The sequence below is a fragment of the Herpailurus yagouaroundi genome, unplaced genomic scaffold, assembly GCF_014898765.1.
Source record: "Herpailurus yagouaroundi ecotype Mexico unplaced genomic scaffold, PumYag 166, whole genome shotgun sequence".
Classification (NCBI taxonomy): Eukaryota; Metazoa; Chordata; class Mammalia; order Carnivora; family Felidae; genus Herpailurus; species Herpailurus yagouaroundi.
Window position 1 is genome coordinate 7,197,152 of NW_024412407.1, and position 19,052 is coordinate 7,216,203.

General features: G+C 37.9%; 1 protein-coding gene across 1 annotated transcript in view; it reads left to right on the forward strand.

The window, feature by feature from the left end:
- RPAP3 (RNA polymerase II associated protein 3) overlaps positions 1–18,671 on the forward strand; it is a 40,998-nt gene extending 22,327 nt beyond the window's left edge. The window contains exons 10-17 of the mRNA XM_040488348.1: positions 3,191–3,312; positions 4,997–5,067; positions 5,185–5,286; positions 11,614–11,834; positions 13,326–13,512; positions 14,593–14,690; positions 15,408–15,508; positions 18,353–18,671. Coding sequence (XP_040344282.1) covers positions 3,191–3,312; positions 4,997–5,067; positions 5,185–5,286; positions 11,614–11,834; positions 13,326–13,512; positions 14,593–14,690; positions 15,408–15,508; positions 18,353–18,438 — 988 coding nt within the window. The 3' untranslated portion in view covers positions 18,439–18,671. The remainder of the gene's footprint in view (positions 1–3,190; positions 3,313–4,996; positions 5,068–5,184; positions 5,287–11,613; positions 11,835–13,325; positions 13,513–14,592; positions 14,691–15,407; positions 15,509–18,352) is intronic.
- Positions 18,672–19,052: the final 381 nt, after the last annotated feature.

Consider the following 19,052-nt stretch of genomic DNA (forward strand, 5'->3'; position numbering starts at 1 on the left):
CAGAATCCCAAGCAGGCTTCAGGCTCTGAGCTGTCAGCACAGAGCCCGACGCGGGGCTCGAACTCATGAGCTGTGAGATCATGACCTGAGCCAAAGTCGGATGCTAAACCGACTGAGCCACCCAGGCGCCCCTATTTTCCCACTTTTAATAGTCTGCCATTACACAATTTAACATTAATTGTTTCATGCATGTTATTCTGAATTAATGATTTAAAAATTATTAAAAAAAATCTTTTTAATGTTTATTGAGAGAGAGAGACAGCTTGAGTGGGGAGGGGCAGGGAGAGAGGGAGACACAGGCTTCAGGTTCTGAGCTGTCAGTAACAGAGCCCGATGTAGGGCTCAAACTCATAAGCTGTGAAATCGTGACCTGAGCCGAAGTCGGACGCTTAACTGACTTGAGCCACCCAGGTGTCCCTAAAAATTATTTTAACCTCAGAACCTTTTGGGCACATTTTTATCTGGAAGTGTTATATATATGTATATCCATACATCACAAAAGAGAATTGTTGCCATTGAGATAAGCTGATTGATTATATATATACAGCTAAAACTTGGTCCTATGGTACTAAACAACTGTTCGGGATGTACTCAGGGGTTCCAAGTTGGACAATCAGGATAATATCTTATGGCAGAAACTGTGTCTCATGGTTCTTTATATCTGTTGTAATAATATTTTATACACTAGTGACAGAATTTAAGAAAAAAACATGTAAATACTTAAAATAGGGATTCGTAATTACCTTGGTGCCATGGACCCCTTTGGCTGCATGGGGAACCTTCTTCAGAATAGTATTTTTCCATGTATAATTATACATTTGAGAGTACAAAGGAAATCAATTTTATTGAAACAGTTTTTAAAAATTTGTGATACAGTGATATACATATCACAACAAAATGAGAAACTACATTTAAAACAGGTGAATTCGGGGTGCTGGGGTGGCTCAGTTGGTGAAGCGTCTGACTTCTTGATCTCAGCTCAGGTCTTGATCTCAGGTCTGAGTTCAGGTTCTCTGCTGGGCATGGAGTCTGCTTTAAAAAAAAATACAGGTAAATTTAAAGCTAAAAATTTTTTTTAAAGACATAATGTGAAACTTTAGGTTTGGGGTGATCTGTGACATCTTCTTCCACATACTGATGAACTGATAAGTGTGGATAGGAAATACCCAAAAAGGTGCACAGATGATTGTGTTCCCAGTGTGATAACACATGACCTTGCTCTTTGGCATCTGAATGACTGCTAGGGACAGAGTTGCCCGATAGTTGGCCAGTTAGGTCATAGGAGCATTTATAAACAGGGATTCTGTGATCACATACAAACAAACAGCAGGTTAAATTACTACTGTAATTCTGAAATAGTGGTGAGCATAAATAGTATTTTGAGATGTTTGTAACAGTTGTAATGTGATATGAAAATATCAATGATATTTTTTTTGCTACCGTGGTTTATTGTCTGCAGTTATAATGGAAAGAGAAGCTTAATCCCATTTAAAGTAAGTAACTGAAAATAAGCATGTAATATTTTATCCATTCAGCTTTTCACATCTCTCAAAGGACCTCAGGTTAGGAACTCCTGTCATATAAGTAAATTTTGTTTATATATATCCTCATTTAAACTAACAGACAAACATGGGATGCCTAGGTGGCTCAGTCGATTAAGCATCTGACTTTGGTTCAGGTCATGATCTCGTGGTTTGTGGGTTCGAGTCCTGTGTTGGGCTCTGTGCTGACAGCTCGGAGCCTGGAGCCTGCTTCGGATTCTGTGTCTCCCTCTCTCTCTGCCCCTTGCCTGCTTGCTCTCTCTCTCTCTCTCTCTCTCTCTCTCAAGAATGAATAGATATTAAAAATTAAAAAAATAGACACAATTAGAGATATATTATTTTGATCAGTGAGAGTGAATAATAGATTGAGAGGTGAAAAATAGGTTGAGTGTCCCAGTTCAGGTATAAAGGCACAAGAGTGGAAAAGTTCATGTAACTTCTGAAAGGGCAAGTGGTTCATATTATGACTGTTATGCAAGGTCCAGTGATAGAGATAAGGCTGGAGAGCCAGACAAGCACTTGGCTTTTTGCTCTTTAAAGTACTGTACCCTGAAAAGTGAGGGGGCCATGCTCATGTCTTGAATGGGAGAATGACCTAATCAGCAAAGTAGAAAATATATTGGTAGAGGCATAGGGCACACACATTTGCACATATACAGACATACTCTTTCTTTCATTGAAAAGTGATTTAAAGGATTAAGGGATGTTTAAGTTCATTAGAAATTTTGTTTTGTTCTTAGGAGGTCTTCTTTCAAGGGTAGGATAGCAGTCATGTAGGCCTTGGGGAGAATATAATCACAGGAGATTCTCCTGTTTTAGAATATTTTTATTATGAAATTTTTGCAGCTTTCATGAAAGTAATATAATAAACTTCATGTACCAAATCATCTAGTTTTAACAAGCTGTACTTTTTTTCGTTACATTTAGCTTTTTTCCCTCTGAATTATTGTAAAGCAAATCATAGGTATTATGACATCTAATTCCTAAAGGATTTTTTGCACATAACCACAATACCATTATCATGCCAAATAAATTTACAGTAATTCATTAAAGTCATTTTGAAATATAGGAGGGTCTCAAGTTTTTGGTTTTTTTTTTAAGGTCTCCTTAGCTTTTTGTTTTTATAGAGCACTACGCAGTCTGACTGAATTGATGGCTGGTTGCATGGTTGAGTAGAATTTATGAAAAGCGTTAGATGATATAAGGAGTCCCTAAGTCCCATGGTCTTGTTTTCCTTAGGTGGTGTCTATTGTGGGCAAATATTCATGAAGTTGTATTTGAAAATTAGTGCCAGTTCTAATTGTTAGTGTAGTACTTATGTGTACTGCACGTAAAGTTAGAGGGGAGGTAGGCTGCCAGCAGTGGGATTCTTTCGTCTGCTCTGCTTGTGCTTTACCATCATTCTATTCCATCCTTCCAGCACACTTTTTTCTGGCTTTCTTTTAATCCGGTACCTTTTCCCTCCTTACCAGATGATCCCAAGTTTTGGTGAGAATGAAGAATAAAAAAGAAATGGTCTTCCTTCAAAGACAGATTTGGGAGTTTTTAGTTGAAATAATATGCCTGCTTTTTACATTAGAAACTCAAGTTTATGTGAAGTTTTTCTATAAGCTGCATTTTCCAGTTGGTAATTTTGTCGTGTTTAATAGATATGAAGAAGCTGAAAAAGACTGCACACAAGCTATTTTATTAGATGGCTCATACTCTAAAGCTTTTGCCAGGAGAGGAACGGCAAGAACATTTTTGGGAAAGTTAAATGATGCCAAACAAGGTACGACTGTTTTATGACAACTGTCACTCACTTGTCCTGATGAGACTGCCAAGTTACAGAAGCAGAGATTCATGTAGCTTTTCCAGGGTTCAAGAATACAGAACTTAGAGAAGTAAATTTTCTTTCACAGTTTAGATCATTCATAGTTTGCATATTTGGAGGAATATGGCTTCCGTAGTGGACCTGATTATCTTTTACTTTAATAGCATATTGTCTAATCTGGCTAACTGCCAGTGGAAATTAATGAATAATTTGAATTATCAGTGAAAAGGAAAAGGCAGAAAGAAAAGGGAAGGGGATCAGCTGTTCAGGGTTAGAGGATAATGTGGAATCTGGAGTGATTTTAGCTTTTTTCCCTAAAATTTATTCTTGGTACTAATTATTTTTTATTAGTAATTGGTACTTTTTTATTCTTGGTACTAATTATTTTATTTTTCCAGGATCTGTCAGATTTTAAGTATTCATTCTGTTAGTTTCTTTAAAGAACCAACTTGGTTTTATTGTGTGTGTTTTCTGTTTCATTTTATTTCTGCTCTTTCTTCAGCTTTGTTTAGGTTTAATTTGCGTGTTTTCTAATATTTTGACATCAGTACTTAGATTTTCAGCCACCTTTTCTCATATGTGCATTTAAATATGACCGTTTCTCTCTAAGCCTGGCTTTAGCTGTAGCTCATGCATTTAAAAAATGGTAGTAAAATATACATAACGTGAACAAAATTTACCATCTTAACCCTTTTTAAGTGTACAGTTCAGTAGCATTAAGTACGTTCACACTGTTGTGCAAAGCATCACTACCAGACATCTTGAGAACTTTTGTATCATCTAATCCTGAAAATCTCCCCATTAAATAAGAACTTCTTGGCCCCCCCCCCTTCCAGCCCTTGGTAACCACCATTCTACTTTCTATCTATGAATTTGACCATTCTACATACGTTATATAAGTCGAATCATGCAATATTTGTCATTTTGTGTCTGGCTTATTTCTTTTATTTTTTTAACGTTTATTTATTTTTTTTTTTCAACGTTTATTTATTTTTGGGACAGAGAGAGACACAGCATGAACGGGGGAGGGGCAGAGAGAGAGGGAGGGAGACACAGAATCGGAAACAGGCTCCAGGCTCTGAGCCATCAGCCCAGAGCCTGACGCGGGGCTCGAACTCCCGGACCGCGAGATCGTGACCTGGCTGAAGTCGGACGCTTAACCGACTGCGCCACCCAGGCGCCCCAACGTTTATTTATTTTTGAGACAGAGAGAGACAGAGCATGAACGGGGGAGGGTCAGAGAGAGAGGGAGTGTGTCTGGCTTATTTCACTTAGCATAATGTCCTCAAGGTTTAAGGCTGAACAATATTCCATTATATGGTCTCTTAGATTCTATCTTACATTTGCTGAGTGACCCTGTCATTCTTTAATAGTGTGTGTGAGCTTTGATGAGTTAGATGACCTCTAGGTCTTATTTGTATCATCTGTAAAGTGGCGTTGTGATGAGGGTTACATGAGAATTCACATAAAGTAACTAGAATAGCACTTAGTAAATGCTTAGCTCTTACTGTTGCTCCCCTGTTTCTAGCATCCTGAGTAAAACTTCTTGAGATAAACATGGGTTATTAACTAAATGTATCATGTCTTGAACTCCATAAAGTATTTTCACTAATTTATTGTAGTTCTTAAAAATTCACTTTAGATTTTGAAACTGTTTTACTTCTGGAACCTGGGAATAAGCAAGCAGTAACTGAACTTTCCAAAATTAAAAAGGTAATGTGTTCTTTTCACCAAAATACGGTCTTATTTTCTGAAACAGAAACACATTATCTGTTAACATAAATAACTTGAGGATATTTTGATAGTCATGCTTACAAATTTATTTTCAAGGACTTAATTGAGAAAGGACACTGGGATGATGTTTTTCTCGATTCTGCACAAAGGCAAAATGTGATAAAACCTGTTGATAATCCATCTCATCTTGGGTCAACTGTAAGTGAAAAGCACTTTTCTTTCAGTTTTTTCCATTTTAAGTATCAGTGTTGTATTAATAAGAGTTGGAAACAAACTGTTGAATTAATAAACTCTGAAAAGAAATGTTGAAAGTTCTTAGGACCATTTTTAGAATCTTTAAAAAACACTTTTTAGGATTATTGACATAATAAAACTGGAGAAAATTCAGCTATTTAGAATTCTGGTATAACTTTTTCAGTGACTTAATTTAGTGGTATATATTTAAATATTTCCATATGTTTTCTGATATTAAAGATATTTGAAGTCGTTTTACATTTTATAATAATTAAATATTTTTAATTGCTAGTACCATTCTTGTTCGAGATTATGATTTTATTATAAGAGCTTTGCATGTTGTGTGGGGTTTGATCTAAAATCAGCACCTGAGTCCAACCACAACAGAAATACGGTGAATGTGCTTTGCATGTCAACTCCTACTGTTCACATCCTCTGCAGGTGGAGGTGGTAGGTGCACTCCCCGGGGCCACCAAGATGTGGGAGGTAGAGGTGGCTTGTAGCGCATGAATGGTGATGGGGGGGGGGGGCATGGAGTAGGACGTGCAGGATGGTCCTGGTAAGGGAGGAAGTTCTGTTGCATCCATATTGACCTGCAGAACAGAAGTGAAAGCTATGTTGATGTGACAGAAGAACCAATACCAACAGCAGCTGAAACCCAAAAAAGCAGGTGTCAGCACCTGCCACCTTTCCAACCACCAGGTTGCAAGAGAGCAGCATCAGTGCCAGAAAACGCTACCCTTCCCACTGGGTGTCACCTACAGCTTGGGGGAATAGATGCCAGGAGGTGAAACGACTGTCACCACCCGTCACTGCCCATGTTTGCGAATGTAGAACAACAAGGGGTCGCATCCTAGAGGATGAACACAAGTAATTACAGACTAATAAAGTAGCATTTCAGACAGGCATTTGCATCCCTCCCTCTCCGTGGCCACAGAAGGTTGTTATTTGTATATTGAGAAGAGAACGAATGGGAATAAAAAGCCCATACTCTGCACGTGGAATCATAGCCACTCCCATGGAAAAGTTCTGCCTGTCAGCCCTGACCTCCCTCTGTGTCCCTCCCAGACAAAGAAGTCTTCTCTGGAAGTTCTGTCAATGGCCTCAGACCTCTGGTTGGATAGGGATGTCTGGAGTCTTGCAGGGAAACTGAGAACGTGTTTTCTGAGAGGAGCGTGTTACTTATAAATGTCAACTAAGCTCAGCTATGTTTATGTTAATTTGTTAATTCTGATTTTTAAGTACACTGTGAGACACAATGATTATATTCTATGGAAAAAGACAAAAATTCTAAATGATAGGATCAACACAGGTGTGTTTCAGCTTCTAGTATAAAACTCCCATGATGTATCACGAGGGGTGGTATCCATTCTAACAGTGACTCAGGACACAACAGAACGTGGTCATGTGAACGCAACTGAAGGACTTTGTGGGGAACTGGCCCTGGCAGTTTTAACTGATTTTCTTTCTTCATAACTTCCATTTCCAGTGGACATTTTCTAGCACAAATACGTGACTTCTGATAATTAAGCATATTTTTACCCAGGGTACAACTGGAGGGATTCCGTGTAGCGCATCTGCCACCAGAGAAGGAGCAGTGATGAGTTAGTGATGATTTACCTAAGTCCATTCAAAATGGCACAAAGCACACAATGTACAGTTGGAGGGATGAGGTTTCACATTTTCCAGTTGTGAGGATTACCGCAGACATTCTGAACAGGTTAATTGTCTCACTGGAGACAGGAAAGGAGGAAACAACAACGATCCCACATAGAGGAGTTCTTGGGAGTCAGCCAGGCCGTGAGACTTCAGTATGGAGTGTGGTGCCATCCTCGTTGTTACTCCCAGAAATGCGCGGTAAAAGCCCTGAAGTCCTCAGCCTTTAAGTGCTTTTGGCTTCTGGAGGCACAACCAAGACAACAAGCTGAAAACACAGAAGCCTGGAGGCTCCTGAGCTAAGAGTTTGGACTTTGAAAATAAGTAACGCAGCAGACACGCCACACAACACACAAAACAGAGGTAAGGCCAGGAGAGCGTGCTGTCCAAAAAGACGAAGGTTTCCCGGAAGAGTCACAACTGAAAATGACCGCAGCGTTTTCCCTTGTCCTCTGTACCCTTGGTAGAGACAGAGCTGCTGTTCCTCACGGGAGCAGCACCAGCTTCTGGATCTGATAAAGGCCCTAGGGGGACCGGAGGCCTATTGTGATTTGCATAGATTGTGCAGAATTAAAACAACCCCCCATTTATTCCTTCACCATCTTAAACTCTCTACTCTTAGGTCCCTGATCAGAAGCAGAGAGTTTTTCACATGTTCAGGTGACCCCCAAGGATAAGGGGGAGACCTGTCCCTTTTACTTAGTGAAGACACCACAGGGCCCTGGTTCAGGTGTTTTCATAACTCATCAAGCAACTGTGGACAGCCTGGGGCTCAGTCAGCTGGAAATAAAGTTAGAGGTGTGCCTCGTGGCTCGAAGAATCCAGCACATGGTCTTTGTACAATGCACATTTGCACAAGTGGTATGTCCACCTTGCTGTAAACAGCCTCATTCTCTCTGAGAGACACCTGCTCCCAGCTCTGTGTGGGGAAATGACACAGCCCATCGCATGTATGTCCTGAGAAACCTGAGGATCGTTAAAATGTCCTCAGTCAGGTTTATTACCCTAACATTGCAAAGCCCTCAGTACTATATCTACACCTTAAAAAAAAGAAAAAAATCAGCACCTACGGCAAAACTGTAGTATATGCAAATCGTCCTTAAAAATATACCATTGCACATTGTTTTTGGTATACTGTAGTATTTTTCATTAAGTCCAACAAAGCCAGTTTTTTCCCCCTGCAATATTAGAAGGAATAGCTGGTGTGAATTTAGCAATTTGTTCTGTGCTTGATCTTTAAAGTTATTCATTTAGGGCAAATATATATATATATATATATATATATATATATATATATATGATATGACTCTATGGTAATTTCTAACATTCACATATACAGAAGAGTACACAAGACAAATTAAGATTTAAAAAATAATTATAAAGTGAACACCCATGAAATCAGCTAGGTCAAAACTTGAAAGGCGTCAGCCCCCAAAATCTCCCCGTGTGCCCCTCACTGCTCGTGATTCTCTCCCTGCCTCCTGGAAGTAACTGTTACGCATGGCAGATACTTTGAGAGAAATAATTTTGTAAGGAAGTCAAAACAGATACTTTGTCTTCCTTTTACAAAGGAATAAAGGCAAAGAAAGTTTGTCAAGTTCATATTTCAGGTTAGTAACAGAATTTCTTAGTTTAATGCTTTTCCAGTGTTGTTTTTAATTCCACACCCAACATGGGACTTGAACTCAGAACCCTGAGATCAAGAGTTGCATGCTGTACTGACTGAGACAGCCAGGCGCCCCCTAGTGTTCTTACTGTGACTTTATTCTGAGACTGTACTTGTTCATATGCCAGGCATAAACCTAGTAGCTTTTATACATTGTATTCATTTTCATACGTTATGTTAATGTGCTGCTATTCTGTTCTTTTCAGTAAAGGTGATCAGATGTTTAATTAAAAGTGGTTTAAACTTTTGCATCTTTGTAAGATGTTTTCACAAAAATTAATTCACAAGGTTTAAAAACTTTTGTCAGACTTCGTTGTCCATAATTATAAAAACATTGACATGTAGTAAACCAAATATCTGTGTATGTGATGTACCATGGCCAGTGTGCCCTGAGGAGCTTTTATATATTTGTTAGGTTCTCTTCTCCCTCACTTTAAAAATCAGTTTATGTTAATAGTTTGAAAACGCAACATGTATTTAAATCTTTTGTGGGAAGACCTCAAAACAAAACAAAACACCTCTATGAAATGAGACATCTGAGGTGAACCATTCTGTAAATGATCCCAAACAAAATCAGTATCCTAGCGGGGAAGGGAAAATTGCTGTTTATTTTTATAACAGGTCTCTATAGTAAAAAAGTAGGTGTTATTTAAAAAATCAAAGATGCAGTTTGATGTAATGTTTTTAAGAGTTGATTTTAGTCCCCCTTCATAAACTTTGAAGTCTTGGGCCAGTTACCAAATCCCTGTGTGATCCTTACTTTTTCTCCTTGAGAATAACTCCCAGGTTAGTTTAGATCAGAGGAAATAATACCGATTAACGCTAAGGCAGTTTTAGGTGAGATGAATATTAATTTCCTTTTCAGGAACCCGATCACGGGAAAAGTGGTCAGGAAAGAGAGGAAAGCCCAGGACGTGGAGAGAGTCCTAGGATGATTTTAGTCAAGTGACAGCCTGAGAGCACTTTTGGCAAATCTCCAGAGAGAATGTAGAAGAGCAGTGATATAGATTATCTGGGACCTGGGGCTCCCTAATGGGTGGTAGTAAATGAAGCGTTTCCTGATCTCATAGCCTCTGCTGAAATACTTTATTTTCATTTCTCTGTTTTCCTGTAGCAAAACTTCACCTTTCTACCTGGTACTTCCCATCTCTTTCTCCCTTTCTGTTTATTATTTTTCTCTTCCTTTTCTTGAAATGGCCATATTCATATAGAGCTAAGTAAAATGTCATGCATCTAAATTTAATTTAAAAAAAATGGTTAATTGAAGCTTTCATATATTCTTACATCTTTCTGTAGTGATATCTTTTGTGTTTGACTCCTGTTAACCAGCATACTGTCATTCCCCCTGCCCCCCTAACCATCAGTAGCCCTCAGCAGCTCCCAGTGGGAGCTGCCTACACTTAATAGAGACCACCGATTAGGAAATTTTAAAATTGGGATCATGTTGACACATCTGTTGTCCGTGAAAGGATTTGGCTTTAAATGGGACTATATTGATTTAGTTCAATGATTATTGCCTGTCAGGAATGACAGTTTATTTTGCAGCACTAACACATGCCCGTTCTTGGTTAATATCTTCATAGAAAACTGTTGCTGTTGATTTTTCTCAGCAGGGCGAAGGCCTTAGCTTAACGTTATTGCACTTTAAATAGAACTGCTACTGTGATTCTGTTAACAAATTTGCTAATGGCTTTTAAAAGTTATATTCATCCAGTAACATTTGGTTGTTAACTGTTAGTCTTAGCTGTGTTAATAGAATGTCTGCGTTTAACATTGAGTTTGTATGTCACTGAGTTCAGTACATGTGTCAAAAAAGTTTTTTTTTTTTTTTTAATCTTTGTTTATTTTTGACAGAGAGACAGAGCATGAGCAGGGGAGGGGCAGAGAGAGAGGGAGACACCGAATCCAAAGCAGGCTCCAGGCTCTGAGCTGTCAGCCCAGAGCCTGACACAGGGCTTGAACTCACAAACCATGAGATCATGACCTGAGCCGAAGTTGGATGCTCAACCAACCGACTGAGCCACCCAGGCGCCCCCCAAAAGTTTTTATATCTACAACATTTTGATTTAAAGTTCAACCATACAGTTGGAATGAACACTTAGATTATATTGAAGAAAAATTTTTTATTACTAACAGAGTATTATATGTAAACGTAAGAAGAAATTGAACGTGTTTGACACAGTGACTGAAAGAGTGAACCCTATTTATTTTATTAAATTAAAAACTATATGGTCAAGTCTGACCAACTTCGTGAATATATTTGGCAGATCTTTAATCCTTCGCTGGTTTTATCCAGCTGCTACATATTAGAAAATTGACTTCGATTTTAATGTTAGTCTGTTTCATACAGAATACTAATTAACTGCCTGACCTTTTTCTGCGTGTCTTCAGTTAGCCCACTGTAGGTTTGGCTATCATTTTTCTTGGCTTTGTTGCCTGTGGGATGAAGTCCAAACTCCTTGACATAACGCATAATTCCTTTATAAACTGCCTTTAAGGAGCCTTTCAGGCTTTGTCCATACCACCACTCCTCCTCTGGCACCAGCCCCATTGGACTTCTCATATTTCCACTGACCATGCAGTGCCCTTCCACATTGCCGTTCATGTGTCCTTTTTCTGTGAAGCCTCCCTTGTTCTCTTAGCATTTTGTACTTCACCTTTTATAGCATGCATCCCATTGTCTTGTAATTATGTATAGGAGCATCTCTTCTTTCTCCCATTTAGACTTCCATATGGTAGGGACTGTGTATCTTTTTAGTCTTTATATTCTCAGAGTATGACTCCTGTTGTGTGTCTAACCATCAAATTGAATTTACTTACAACTGTTAGTCTGGGAAATTAAAATCCAAGTACATTCTCAAAATATGTAGCCGGTATCAGCTGTAAGAACACTGCAACCTTTTAATTTGTGATCCTAAAATAGAAAACCCTAATACGTTGATTTAAAGAATTGATTTTAATTGTTTTAGAAACCACTCAAGAAGGTTATTATTGAAGAAACTGGTAATTTGATACAGACTATTGATGTGCCAGATACTGCTGCTAATAACATTACTCTGGCAAATGGGATAGCAAGTGCAGGCGCTACAAGTAAGAAAAATTCAAGCCAAGATGACCTTTTGCCCACAAGTGATATTCCAAAAGCAAAAGTACTGAAAATAGAAGAAATCAGTGATACTTCAGCCCGGCCGTGAGTAGAAGAAATACTCTTATTTTATACTCATCTGGAATGGTTATAATTCACTAGAAAGTTGATATTACTGATGAGACTTCTGGTTTGTGCTCATCACCAAAATTCTTTGAACTGCCCAACTTCACATTCTAGTTTTTCTTTTTCATTTGTACTTAACTGTAAGAGAGGTTTCGTTTAAGGTGTGATCGCTATTCCTATACCATAGTGGGAGAGTTAGAAATAAAGTATCTTGAGCAAATTGATTCTGTGCATTTTTGTTCTAGAACTTCAGTATATGCATTTCACTTTTTAATTTAGAAAAATCTTTAGTTTCTTTTTTTTAAATTTTTTTTTCAACGTTTTTTATTTATTTTTGGGACAGAGAGAGACAGAGCATGAACGGGGGAGGGGCAGAGAGAGAGGGAGACACAGAATCGGAAACAGGCTCCAGGCTCCGAGCCATCAGCCCAGAGCCTGACGCGGGGCTCGAACTCACGGACCGCGAGATCGTGACCTGGCTGAAGTCGGACGCTTAACCGACTGCGCCACCCAGGCGCCCCTAGTTTCTTTTTTATGAAAATTTTTAATGTTTATTTTTGAGAGAGAGAGAGAGAGAGTGAGAGTGCGCACAAGTGGGGGAGGGGCAGAGAGAGGGAGACACAGAGTATGAAGCAGGTTCCAGGCTCTGAGCTGTCAGCACAGAGCCCGATATGAGGCTCGAATTCACGAACTGTGAGATCATGACCTGAGCCGAAGTCGGACACTTAACTGACTGAGCCACCCGGGCACTCCTAAAAATCTTTAATTTTTTAAAAGGAAGCTTCATAAAAAGTATAGAATTTAGTCATCGTTATTCTAGTCATTAATGCATAAGATTATTTGTGGGCTCCTTAAATTATGCTTGGAATTTTACAATAGTCATATGTATGCTTAATGGTAAGAACATAAAAGATATAGATTAATTAGGTTTATTTTGGGATGTTGAAGCTTTATTCATCCATTTTTGTATTGCCACTCAGCAATCCTATTAAAAGTTTTTTTTAATGTTGAATTTCAGTGGTTTTATTTAAAGTGATAGTGATAAGTGATTTGAGGAAAACACTAAGTAGGCAGATATTTTTTTTAAAGGAGGAAGCACTTAGTGTCTTGGAGTATCTTTCTTGACACGTGCTAATTCAGATTTCGGAAAGGCTGAGTTGTGAGTGTATGTGATGTAGTAATGTTGTATATAGAAATGGTGCGCTTTAAAAGGTGACCAGGTTATATTAGCCCTATAGGTGAGAATAGTTGTTATATAGCCAGTATGTGAAAATTTGCAAAAGTATAATCTGTCTTACCAAAAATACAGATATGGACAGCTAAAAGAATTTGCTATGTGCAGAATATAAATAGTTACAATAATACATTAGTAAAGTCAGAAATTAAAAAATCTCTGTTGATGTCTCCTTATATAAGCTTTGACGATTTGTGGTTCTTTTCTAATTGTTTGATGCCTCTGAAATATTTCAGACCCCAAGTCAACCTGAAACAGGATGTGTGTCAGTCTTTGAGTGAGAAGACTTCTATACAGATAGACAGAGCATCTGCTCAGTTTATCACTACTGTTCTTCCTCCTGTTCCTGCAAACTCATTTCAGCTTGAATCTGATTTCAGACAACTTAAAAATTCCCCAGATCTGTTGTATCAGTATGTGAAGGTAAGAAAGAGGAAGCTAGCAGTTCTAGTTAAGTGAAAGGTCAGAGCTGCTTTTGTCACTATATAATAAGAGTACTGTATTTGCTCTTGTATAAGAGGGTTGTAGAGCACTTGCTGAATGCATATATTACCCTGGCCAGACTATTTTAAATATTTGCAACCAGGAAGCCTTTGGAAATAGGTTCTGTGTTAAATTCTGTGGTCTAAAATAACTTAATCTAATTTGAAAAACCATAACCTAAACTTAATTCTTCTTTAACTTCTTTAAGAAGTTAAAATACATTGAGTGCCTTCCATGTGCCCCAAGCAACTGCTTGCAATATTTAGGCAGTCATTCTCCTGAAAATGAGCTCTTATTTGCTCCCAGAAAAAGAACAAATCTTATGAAATTGACCAAACAATGGATTTTAGCATTGTCTTTCTCAAGTGTGATTACAGTAATAATCCCTTGCAATTTTCCAGAATGCAATTACTTCTAAATACATTGTCTCATGTAATTCTATTTTTTAAACTGTCTGGTTATTTTTATTGCTCCTTGAGAGCACTCTCAAGTTTCCTGTCTCTCCTAAGGGGGTGTACATCTCCATCTCTCTGTTCATGAGATTTTTCTCTGCCTTGAGCAGAGTGATTATCTTACAGTTCCTCTAACTTTTGTTCTATCACAGTTACATTTCTTTTTTTTTTTTTATTTTTATTATTAAAAAAATTTTTTTTTCAACGTTTTATTTATTTTTGGGACAGAGAGAGACAGAGCATGAACGGGGGAGGGGCAAAAAGAGAGGGAGACACAGAATCGGAAACAGGCTCCAGGCTCTGAGCCATCAGCCCAGAGCCTGACGCGGGGCTTGAACTCCCGGACCGCGAGATCGTGACCTGGCTGAAGTCGGATGCTTAACCGACTGCGCCACCCAGGCGCCCCTATCACAGTTACATTTCACTGTGACCTCATTATTACTCAGTAAGGACTAATGCATAATAGTTATTCTTTACCATATTCACCTAAGGAATTGTTATATACATAATTTGTGATATGTGAATGTTGCCATAATGTAGTTTTCTAACTCTTTATATCTCTTCCAAGAAAATTGAACCATCCATGTATCCTAAGTTGTTTCAGAAGAATCTAGATCCAGATGTATTCAACCAAATCATTAAAATTCTGCATGACTTTTACATTGAGTAAGTTGAATTTTTTCCCTTATACCTGTGTATTGTAATGTTACGCTGTTTCTAGTGATTTGGGAAAGTCATTCTCTTGGATTTCATTATTACTACCTTCTGTATAACTAAATCAGCTTTCTAGTAAATTTCAGCATTACAGAAGTTGTAAAAAGGTGACAAATGCAAGCAATAAAAAGAGAAATGACTAGGTAGGAGGAAAAAGGACTTAAAATTTTTTTTTTAATTTTTTTTTAGCGTTTATTTGTTTTTGAGAGACAGAGAGAGACAGAGCATGAGCACGGGAGGGGCAGAGAGAGGAGGAGACAGAATCTGAAGCATGAAGCATGCTCCAGGCTCTGAGCTGTCAGCACAGAGCCTGATGTGGGGCTCGAACTCACAAACCGTGAGATCATGACCTGAGTCGAAGGAGGACGCTTAACTGCCTGAGCCACCCAGGCGCCCCTTAAAAAAACTTTTTTTAAAGAAAGGAAGGTGTAGAAGTGACAGATGTGATAGCAAGTTAATAAAGTCTGTGCTAAGCTTCACATTTAGGAATATTGTAATTTCTTCAGTTGACGATAAATCTCTTCCTTTGGGCACTTAAAATATAGACTGTATCCAGGGAGAAAGATAAATGGAGGTCTTATCTCTATATAATTAGAAATACTGTGTTAGAAAAAAACAGAATTAAATGAGCTACTTTTAATCATTTGTTTTATGTTTGGATTATTTCAGGAAAGAAGAGCCATCACTCATCTTTGAAATCTTACAGAGACTTTCTGAACTAAAAAGGTTTGATATGGCAGTGATGTTTATGTCAGAACCTGAGAAAAAAAGTAAGTTCTGTGAAGAAAGCTTTTCCAGATCTCTTTATTCTGACATGTTCCTTTATGTTTTCAACAAACAATAGGGAACATGTATTGAATATTTACTATGTATAAGGCACATACATTTAAATTTAATCACAATTAAGTTAAATTGAATTAAGTGAAATAAAATCTTTTAATCCTGACAACAGCATTATGAGTTGTAGGTGTGATTATCAGTTCCCTTTTACAAAGGTGGAAACTGAGGCATAGAGAGGTAAGGAACTTGACCAAAGTCACCTAGGTAGGAAGTCAGACCCAGGATTCAACGTTAGGCAGTCTGGCTTTATAGTCTGGACTCTTCTTGAAAATGCATCAGAGCATAACGGTGGAGAGCCTGCTGTCGTGGACCACGTAAAGTTGTTTACATAGGTAGGTAATCCACGTACCTACCACAGGAGCAAGTAACTGGGCATGAGTGCAAGGAGGTGGGACTCATACAATGAGAGTAATTTTATTGTGTTTGATTTCAGCTGAATCCTTAAAGAAGCACAGGAGTTGATTAATGAAGAGGGTGGGGAAGAGTTTTGACCCAGGGAGTGACGTATGCAGATGTTCTGAGGCAGGAGAGAGCAGACTGAATTCAGAAACTAAAACAGTACAGTGCAGCTGGATTATGGGGGGGAAATTGGCAGGTGATGAGCCTGCAGAATTGTATTCCTTATTTATTTCTACATCTTGGTCTTTACCATGAGGTGTCAGCTTAGGGAAACCTGACTAAAATCGAACTGTGCGGGAACTTCAATTACTTAGAGTTTGGGACTTTACTTAAGTTTTAGGAAAAAGAGAAAGGTATTAGAATACAAGAGTACCGGTTGTTTAGTTTTAAAAATAGCAAAAACTGTGTACCATTTTCATATACCTCCTGGACTAAACGTACTTTGGGCTCCTTTTCTTGTTTATGTTTCTCGCAGCAACATTGAGTCTGAATCACTAAGAAAAATACATTTTACATTGTACTTAGAGAAGTGGACATGTAATTTTACATGAACTTTTTGGGTAGAGTTTAAAAAGTAAAAGACGTTTCTGTTTTAAGTCAAAAATAGCCCCTGAAGTTCCCTAAAAAATATTGGCTTCTCTTAATTACTGTTCTAATCTTTCGTACTACTTTTTTTCCTGCTCCACTATACTGACTTTATATCTTTAGATATATCAAGCTAGTAAACTTATTTTGGCCTTCGGCGCTCTGCGTTTGGCCATTGCCTCAGCCTAGAATGTCTTCCCCTTGCCTACTTCTTCACTTCATTCAGTTTTCACCTGAGAGTTTCCACCTCAGAAGCACCTTTCCTCAATAGACCTACTCAGAGTAACTGCTCCCCTGCCCTCCCTCATCACCTCTGGCTTCTTAACCCTGCTTCACTTTTCTTCATAGTATGTAACTAGCTGAAAATATTCCTGTATTTGTTTATTATTTTTCTCTCCCTGTTAGAATGAAAGCTCCCTGAGAACAGGATCTTTGTGTACCTTGTTCTCTAGGCCTCAGGGCTTAGAACTGTGCTTAGTGCATAACAGCCTGTCAGTATAGATGCATTGAATAAAGGAGCTTCTTGCTACTGTCATGTGGGAAGTTCAAGTGTATTCAAAGAATGGGAGTTGGGGGCGCCTGGGTGGGTGGCTCAGTCGGTTAAGCGTCCGACTTCGGCTCAGGTCACGATCTCGCGGTCCGTGAGTTCAAGCCCCGCGTCGGGCTCTGGGCTGACAGCTCAGAGCCTGGAGCCCGTTTCGGATTCTGTGTCTCCCTCTCTCTCTGCCCCTCCCCTGTTCATGCTCTGTCTCTCTCTGTCTCAAAAATAAATAAACGTTAAAAAAAAAAATTAAAAAAAAAAAAAAAAAGAATGGGAGTTGGCTCCTTAGACTGGCCTACCAACAGTACTGTCTTGGTTGGGTCACCATTGCCAGCCAAGTTAAACAGGGGAGCACCTGGAAGGGCTCCTGGCATGTAACTAAGCATTTAATTAATATTTAGCTGTTGTTATCTGTTGTATCATTAACAACCAGTAGCTGGTTTTAATGTTGAGAAATATATGAACTATAACGGAGTTTTCCAGTGTTGAATGTGGGCCATTCAGTGGTATGAAGGGTGATTTTATATGATTTATAGGCAAATTCTGTTTTATTTTTTTAAGTTTATTTTTTTATTTTGAGAGCGAGAGAGCACACAAGCAGGGGAGGGGCAGAGAGAGAGAGAGAGGGAAAGAGAATCCCAAGCAGTCTCCATAGTGTCAGCACAGAGCCTGACTTGGGGCTAGAACCCACAAACCATGAGATCATGGCCTGAGCTGAGATCAAGAGTTAGACGCTTAACAGACTGAGCCACCCAATCGCCCTGTTTTAACTTTTAAGGGTTACATATTTTATTAGGTATTATAAAAATGTATCACTAACATGATTTTGTGATGTTATTAGGAAGTTTTAATTTACAGTAGTGATACAGAATTTTCTTTTAAAATAAAATGGTTTCAGTTTGAAAAAGTTAATTGAAATATTAAGAAACTAAAAGTATACTTGTTACACAGGCAAAAGTGTTTAAGGTAGTACAGAATCAGTTAAGTTTAATCTGCAAGTTTAATGTTATTGAGAAAGTAGAGGAATTTTTTTACAGAATATTCTGGTAAGAAATGTCATTAGTTTCCTGTGTTTTTTTCTCAGATAACCTTTTTAAATATCTGAATTAGAATTTATAAATAATCCTAATGATTATTGCTTTAAAATATGAAGAGTTTTACTTGGCAAATCAGGTTATTGCCTTTAGTTTTTGTTTCACTTAGTTTTTAAAAAATGGAGATTAAAATGATTCTTTTCTCTTTTTTTCAGTTGCACATGTGTTGTTCAATCACATAGACAAATCAGGATTGAAGGATAAGTCTGTTGAAGAACTTAAGAAAAGATATGGTGGCTGATTTCCATTGTTTACTGAAATTATTGTCTTTGACTTTCATATGTAAATTTTTTTTTACTGAAAATAAAGTATTTTGCTTTTTAAGAAAATGAAATCATACAGGAAAGGACTATCTGTAGACGTAAGTTAATTATACAGTGAACTGTGACTTAAGTAATTAGAAATGTCCTCAAGTGATCTATTTATAAGTCATTTTCCAGAAATAAAAATATAATGTATACTTATGAAGATCAATATTTTACGTCATTTAAAATTTTAAATCTACATTCTTCAGTACCCCATAATTATAACAGTATTTTTATATTTTCATGTTTTTGTAGCCATGTGACAAGGTTGCTTCGTTAGCATATGAATAAAGTTATATTGGTATAGGGGTTAAGTAGATAAATAGTTTCTATAGTTTTAATATCATTATGCTAGTTAAGTAATATAAAATTATTTAATTGCAGGGTGTATAATTTTAGTATTTATGTTGAAAGGACACTGTTAATTAGACTCTTTGAACAGGTTAATCAGAGAGTCACAGCATCCTTCAGTTTTCATGCTGCAGGTTTTTTTCCTCCTGATATCCACATTTATGTCTTCTAAAGGCAGACAATTATCTAAAGTAAAGTG